Source organism: Camellia sinensis, chromosome 9, assembly GCF_055761805.1.
Source record: "Camellia sinensis isolate YWXY chromosome 9, ASM5576180v1, whole genome shotgun sequence".
Lineage (NCBI taxonomy): Eukaryota > Viridiplantae > Streptophyta > Magnoliopsida > Ericales > Theaceae > Camellia > Camellia sinensis.
The window spans coordinates 11,717,038-11,725,255 of NC_138969.1; the positions used below are offsets into that span (position 1 = coordinate 11,717,038).

Here is an 8,218-nt window from a genome sequence, read left to right on the forward strand (position 1 = left end):
TAAAAATCAATGAAGAATTGCGCAAAAACAATTTCATTATTAATGTCGAAAATCCAAATAAGATTCTCCCAAAGTTGTTACTCCACTGATTTTTTATTTTTTTTTTGTTTTTGAAAAATTGGCAAAGTTATGAGTTAGCAACCATGCATGACATATGTAGAAGCTATTCACGATCACACGTATTCATATTCCATTGTAAAATTTGTAAGCCGAGCCTTATTACACATTTAGAGTGGCACGTGGCACCACATAACTTGTGTGCTTGCCGATTGCATTTATAGATGTAGTTCCAACGACATCCATATTTGCAGTTAGAGATGACAAATGAATAGATTTAATCAAATCAAAATAAGTTATGCATTTACAATAATTTAATTAGATTGGACAAATGAACCTAGCTAACCCGTTTACTTCATCGATTTAATTCCCAATATGACAGCGATGATGGCGGAGCGGCCGCTGTGGTGAATCTTTTCCTGACCTCCCTTTGGTTGATCAAAACTAAGATGAGTGTTTTAGTTGTGTCAAGATAAGTGAACATGGCATATGCATATACTTTAGAACATCCCGCAAATGGCTCTTCAGTAAATAAACCAAAATTGGTTATTTTCATTTCACAAGGCAAAGAAAAATAGTAACTAGTTCCATCCAAGTATTTTTCTAGCTACACAAACACAAGGCTGTGGGTTCTTGAAAGAACTAGTTTGTACCCAATGTTTGCCTGTTGAATATTGAAATAAAAAAGATTCATAATACACAAATCCATTAGTAGGTCTGGCAACCAGACTTAACTGATAAAAGCAAATCATTTCCCTATAAATAGTAATTGTAAGTGAATTTCCAAGCTCAATTACACAAGGGGTGTTTTATGGAGCTAACTTTGCTCTTCTAAAGATATTACACAAATAGAGCCCGTACTTAACTGGCTCTCACTATAACTATCATCAAAATCAGGAACATATATATGTTGTCAAACTTATTAGAGACATTTGTCATATCAACACAATTTTCTAAATTTGGAAATCACACCGTTTCTCAGAGAAGACGAGGATTACAAGGAAGACAAGCCAGAACGGTGAAGCTCGGCCTTGTCCTTGTTAAATGCCTTCTGAACGTCTTCCTTGAGCTCTACAAAGCGCTTCCTCTTAATTAACTGTTCCTCTGGAGTCCCCTTCTCTAGGTAAAACAAATCAGTTAGGTCGTCCTCCATGAACTTGTCGAACACCTCTGAGCAATGTGGGAAGTAACGTCGACCCATCTCCACTGCACCATGACAACCACAAACGTTTAGGAGAGTAACGGTGAAAATGAATTCAACTACGAGGATTGTGAATAACTTCCCTTACGATCCACAGCATACCATAGTCTCAGTATTGCCAATAGCATATGGTCATGCCAATTTAATATAGATTGGTTGGTGCAGCTTAAGCAGTGTTATAGGTTTTTTTTTTTTTCTATTTATGTACCCGTTTCCAGAATGTTCAATGCTTTGCACCATTGTTGCTAACTGTCTGGTAATACAAATTCTAAGAAAATTTTCAAGCGTACAATAAAGAGTCACTCGAAAACCACTAGATAACACATAGAAGTTCTCTCAACTAGAAAATAGGGTAGGAATACATGAGAAAAGATTAGTATATAAAAATCAAACAGTTGAACAAAGGGACGGCAATAACTAGAAGTATATAAAAGGAAAAAATAATAATAATAATAATAATAATAATAATAAAGCTTCAAAGTACCTGCTTTTGAAAGAGTCTGCATTCTTGAGAGGAGCCCTTTCTTCTGCATTAGGGGTGTTTCGTTCAAATGACCGGCAAACTCGGATGTCTCAGCATGTGCAATATCCATGGCTAGCTTAACTTCAGTGGGGAAGAATAATTTTGCAAATGCAACTGTGACATACAAATATGAAAAATTAGTACTTAGCGCAGAATCGTAGAATTCATGAAGCTGAGATGGGACAGTGGAGAAGTTGATTCTCATGATTTGAACATGCATCTAAGGGTGTGCGCGGTGCGGTTCAGACTGTTTGAGAGTAAAATTATAAGCCAAATGGCAGATTAACGGATTGACGGATTGACAATGTTAATGTACACTAAACCTAACCCACTAACCTAACCCACTACATCCACCCCACTAAACCTAACACACTTACCATCTCCACTACCACCCACCACCTCCACTACCATCTACTACCACCACTCACTTACCTCACACCTCTCCTATATAATAGCTTGTAACATACAAATCAAAATACAACAAATCAATATACATCAATCATAATATATACACAATTTATGCTCTCTATCAATTTATCTTACATGGTATCAGAGCAATAGGTTAGCTCTTGGTGATCTTCACCTTCCGGCGGGCGGCAACCTTGCCTTCACCGCCCGCCGGACCCCAACCGTGCCAATTGAAACCTCCAACACATACCTTCTCTCCTTTCACCTTGGTCTCTGCAACCTCACTCTGTAAAATCACCGCATCTGCCACCGTGAACATCCTTACCAGTTCAATCATCAACCCCAAGCCTCTCCTATCACTATTGTTCTAACAAACTTTGTTCTACTGCTCAGTCTTCTGATAGATATATATCTATATCTATATTTTTCAAAGCCAAAAAAAAAAAAAAAAAAAAAAAAAAAATATGAAATCTCAGTCCCAGTTTCAGTCTCAGTGTGGTGGAGTAGCAACCCTTCTCTTCCTCATTCTTCTCTCTCTACCCGTCGGAAAATCAGATCTACGCGCCGCCGTGGGCGGCCGTACTCTCCTCTGGAACACCACCCAACAATCCCCCTTGCATACCTACATACACACCTCTTCAATCCCCCTTGCAAAAAGCAATCTGGACTTGGGTTGCAACTGGCCGGAGAATCGCAGAAATGGGTATTGCTTGTTACGGCTCAGACCCCTTGCCAGTGGGCCGGTGTACAATGCGAGAACAACCGTGTCGCCGCCCTCCGCCTCCCCGGAGTTTCTCTCTCCAGCCAAGTCTCCTCCGGCACCGTCGGCAACATCACGCGCCTCCGTACCCTCAGCCTCCGCTTCAACGCCCTCACTGGCTCTCCATCCCTCTCTCTCTCTCTAAAAGGAAACCCACATCATTGATACACACCCACACTGATACAGACAGCCATCACACACCACACCACCACAGCCTTCACACACCACACCACCGACTGTCATCACACACACACGGCCTCTCTCTCTTTCTCACACCCCTCTCTTTCTCTTGGCACATGAACACACCCAGAAATACACCAGTTGCATGTGCTCTCTCTCTCTCTCTCTCTCTCGGGTTGGAGGTGAGAGAGAGTTAAGTAAAAAAAAAAAAAAAAAAAAAAAAAAAAGAAAAAAAAAAAAAAAAGGAAAATAGCCACACTGCTTCTTCCTTTCTCTCCACTAGCCCACTTTAATCACATCTCAGGATTCCCACTCTTTCTTTTGTCAGACTCCACGCCCCCACAATGTGACTCCACTTTCTTTTCTTTTTTTTTATCTTTCTTTTATTCCATCTTTTGCAAAGCCACAGCAAGTTTGCACACCCATTCTTCTTTTTCTTTTTTTTTATTTTATTTCTTTTTCACACTCATGTTCACCACTACCAACATACCTTCCATTGATCTGTTTTTTTTTTTTTTTCTTTAATCTATCAACTTCCCTCCATTGATTTGCCCACCGCCCCACTGTTTAAACATATTATTATTCTTCTTATTATTATTATTATGCTATCAACCCATTCATCTATTATTATTATTTTTTTTTTTTTTTTGCAAAACACAAAAAAAAAAAAAAAAAAAAAAAAAAAAAAAACAAAGCCGACAACAGGCAGCCGACGAACTGCATTCATACCCACTACACTCTTTTATTCACGTGGGGGTTCACCCCGTTCCACATTTTACAAACAAAAAAAAAAAAAAAAAAAAAAAAAAAAAAAAAAAAAAACAACAACAAAACACCCACAGTGGGATTTTTCTTCTCTACTCTGCTGCGGGTCGCTTCTTCTTGCCTCCATCCTGGGCGGCCCTTGCCGGTGTTGCCTCCGTGTTTCCCACTCCACTGGGCACGATCACTACTCCCTGCTCCTCCACTGCCGCATATGACGGTCCTCCAAATCGGAACATCACGGTGGCCTTCCGCTTCAGCTCCTTGTTTTCTGTCCTTAGCACGCTTATCTCTGCTCGCGCATCCTTATACATGCGTTGGAGCAGAGCCAGCTGGGAGTTTAACTGCTGCACCTCATTTGTCCTACTCTGCAGCCGGTGCGACAGGTTTGTGACAGCCGTCATGGACTCCACACATGCCTTCAACGTATATTGATTCGCCTCCACATCCGTTTGCACTGCCATTTTTTGCTCCACCGACTGCATCGGGAAGTTCAACGGAGCAAACCCAGTGGTGTTTGGTTGAGGTTCACGGGACACCGCCCCAGTTCTCTCTCCTGTGGACTCGTTGAGGTCGGGAAAGAGGGTAAGCAGCCCGCGGGAAGACGAAGCCATTTTTTCTGGGCAACAGAGTGTTATAGAGAGTGTTACAGAGTATCTTCTCAGCAAAACCTTCTCAGCAAAACGAAGAGTTTTTCAGAGGATTTTCGCCAATTGTTTGTCTTCGCCTCTGCCTCAGCTCTGTCTTGGTTAAATAGCCGAGGCAGCCACGCGCATCGCGCGCCTCTTCTCGCCGACAAACTGGCACGCCTTTTCATGGCACGCCTTTTGATGCATTCGGGCACGCCTTTTGATGGCACGCCTTTTGAGGGTGCGGGCACACCTTTTGAGGGCACAACTTTTAAGGGCTCGATATCTACATCCATGTATATTTTTTGGGCAGCCTATATACACACTCATACAGTGTCTTCTACACCGGTCAGCTTTATCAATCCCTTTGTTTCAACCTCAAATAGGTTTCTATCTTTACACCTATTTGAGTTTGAGGGGGGGTTATACACAGTATCATGTTCAAGTCACCCCATGGCGCACTCCCTAAGTCGCCCCCTTGGTGCACCACCACAAGCTGCTACAATGGTCCAACATGACCCCATAAACTGTCTTCAACAACGGTCTGACACGACCACACAGTGTCCTGCTACAACGGTCCGACATGACCCCGTAAACTGTCTTCTACAACGGTCCGACATGACCCCGTAAACTGTCCTGCTACAACGGTCCGACATGACCCCGTAAACTGTCCTGCTACATCGGTCCGACATGACCCCGTAAACTGTCCTGCTACAACGGTCCGACATGACCCCGTAAACTGTCTTCTACATCTGACACGACCACACAGTGTCTGCTTCAACGGTCCGACATGACCCCGTAAACTGTCTGCTACAACGGTCCGACACGACCATACAGTGTCTCCTATCCCATTTTTAATTGTCAGCTTACTTTTCTGTTTTGTTACTCTCTTCAAACTCAAGTTGGTTAGTTCCTATCCTCCTTGAGTTTGAGGGGGGCTGTTAATGTACACTAAACCTAACCCACTAACCTAACCCACTACATCCACCCCACTAAACCTAACACACTTACCATCTCCACTACCACCCACCACCTCCACTACCATCTACTACCACCACTCACTTACCTCACACCTCTCCTATATAATAGCTTGTAACATACAAATCAAAATACAACAAATCAATATACATCAATCATAATATATACACAATTTATGCTCTCTATCAATTTATCTTACAGACAAATTGCGGTTTGAGTGGTTTTGAGCAAATTGAAGAATATTTTAACCAATTATCAAGTCTTTACATAATATATAACACTAATTTGCATAATATTTTATATATATATATATATATAATGCAAACTAATTTTACATAATAATTTTCATATATATAACTACTAATTTGTAATAAATTTAACATGTTAAATCTCTGTTACACTCATTTTTCACTTTGATATTTCATTATAAGTTGAAATATATATATATATATATATACTAATTATAGCGGAGCGGAACGATTTCGAAAACTAATTATAAATTTTAAAATTTAAACCACAATTGACGGATTGATACAAATCGATACAATTTTAACGAATTTGGCGGTATTTTACACAGTCATACTCACCCTACAAAGCTGGAGGTGGATAGCACTTGTCATTGCGCCATGTTAGATCCTCTATTATTTTAGTGGAAAATGTCTCGTAGCTCAAATTTTGTGGCTCAAAAGTGACTCAAATGGCTAAAACGACGTCGTTTTGGCTATTTTTATGTTGTTCTGTACTCAAAACGACGTTGTTTTGGCCATTTGAGCCACTTTTGAGCCACTTTTGAGCCACAAAATTTAAGCTACGTAGCATTGTCGTATTTTAGTAGGCCTCTTTAAATATTGGGAAAGTTAAACAGGTACTAAAATGGAAGCCCCTTTGTTCCATGGTGGACCTTTGTGCAACACAAAAGAAAAATTCTTATTCTTTGATACCCTTGTCCACTCAAACCAATCTTTATACTGGAATAAAGTTGATAAACATGAGGTGTGAAACAAAAGCTTTATGTATATATATTTCTAAATTAAAATACAAAAATTTAGATTATTTTGGAAATTGTCACTTTTTTTCCCACGAATGTTTGTATTGTTAGTTGCGTCAATAACTGACTACTAATAATTTTTTAATTGAACTCATTTTCCTCGTTCATCAAATCATCAAATCATAAGATTGTCATCTGGAGAATATCACCTCTGTTTTCTAAGTATAGCAGCTTCATGTGCAGATCATCAGCCACTGTTGGGGAAGACATTGATACATCACAGAACTCTGATCTCAACATTTTGCTGAAAACTTTCAAACAAACCCAATTTACTCCAAAATCGTCCACACAATATTCAGTGTTTGGGTATTGGATCTGTGGAGTAAACTATGGAGAGAAGTGAAAAGAAAAGAAAAGAAAAGGAAGGAAAAGAGAATGAAATATGTAAGCTAAATTTTCTTCACAAATTTTTTCTCTTCTCTTGTCCTCTCACAAATCCATTCATAAATCAAAGATCCAAACACAGTCTACACGACCCAATATTGAAAATACTACAAGAACTCAAAAAAAAAAAAAATAATCATTGATTTCTCACCTTAATTGAATTGTAAGTGATTGATAGAGAACCCAGATGGCAATTTCAAACGCAGAAATCCGGCACTAAATCCGGTCAAGAGAGTGATTTGAATCCAAAGTCGTAAAAAAGATTTGATAAAAGGAATCAGAATTCAGAGGAAACCCAGATGAGAAAAGTTTTAAAAAGTGATGGGCGATCCGATCATGAATGGAAAGGAATCAAGACAAAGCAAATTCCCAGAAACCAAACACAACTCAATTAACCCCTCACAATCATGACAACCAAGAATGAACAAGAAAACTCTGGAAAGGGAAATTGAAATCAACCCATGCCAACGCACAACCCAACCCACAAAAGGGTTATGAAAAGCAAAACCCAGAAAGAAGAAGATTCAAGAAGGGAAATAAATAAGACTGGAAAGGAACAGAGAGAGAGTATATTGGTCGGGGAAAATTGGAGATGAGAACAGAGGAAGCAATCGTGAAAAGAGGAAGGAAAACATATAAAAATAAAATAAAATAAAAAAAGGGAGGAAAGCAAAAAGGGGGAATAACATCTAGGGCTGTTCAAAAATCCGTTCAAATCGGTAATTCGGACCGAATCAGACCGAATTATACGGTTTGGTTCGGTTCTATTAAGAATTGGTTCGGTTACGGATTAAGAAATATAAGAACCGTAAAAACGGTTCGGTTAATGGATTTTATGAAAAAACCGCGGTTCGAACCGAACCGAACCGAATTTAAAAAAATAAAATGAAATATGTATATATAATATCAAGTTTTATTTTTATTAATTGATTTTTTATAATTTTAATGATATTAGGATTGTATATATATGTAATATTAAGTAATGCCTTAATATTATTAGTTTTTATCATGAGTTAAATGTAATTAGTTTGAATAATTATTTTGCTAATATTAATAAATTATTCTTGTAAATAGAAATTTTTGGAACCGTAAACCAAACCGAAACCGAACCGTTTTTTCGGTTTGGTTCTGGTCCGGTTTTACAAGTGTAACGGTCTGGTCTGGTTCTCAAAATCACAGAACCGTTAGGATTGGTTCGGTTCTTGAATTTTCTTAGAACCGAACCAATCCGGACCGTGTACACCCCTAATAACATCCAGTGTGTGGGACAGATTTTTCTTTTCTTTTT

The 8,218-nt window shown here is 39.1% G+C and overlaps 1 protein-coding gene across 4 annotated transcripts; it reads right to left on the minus strand.

Moving 5' to 3' along the window:
• Nucleotides 1–787: 787 nt before the first annotated feature.
• Nucleotides 788–7,619, minus strand: LOC114265873 (BTB/POZ domain and ankyrin repeat-containing protein NPR1). Of its 4 annotated transcripts, none has more exons than XM_082886170.1 (4): nt 7,082–7,619; nt 6,696–6,790; nt 1,743–1,895; nt 788–1,263 (listed from the first exon to the last, which is right to left on the minus strand). In XM_082886170.1, exons 2-4 carry the CDS (start codon nt 6,784–6,786, stop codon nt 1,052–1,054), a joined length of 456 nt encoding a protein of 151 aa, XP_082742296.1. In that variant the 5' UTR covers nt 6,787–6,790; nt 7,082–7,619; the 3' UTR covers nt 788–1,051. The 4 variants fall into 4 exon arrangements, with proteins under 4 accessions (XP_082742296.1, XP_082742294.1, XP_028062510.1 ...); XM_082886168.1 differs by having other exon boundaries at nt 6,696–6,797; XM_028206709.2 differs by having other exon boundaries at nt 6,696–6,873.
• Nucleotides 7,620–8,218: the final 599 nt, after the last annotated feature.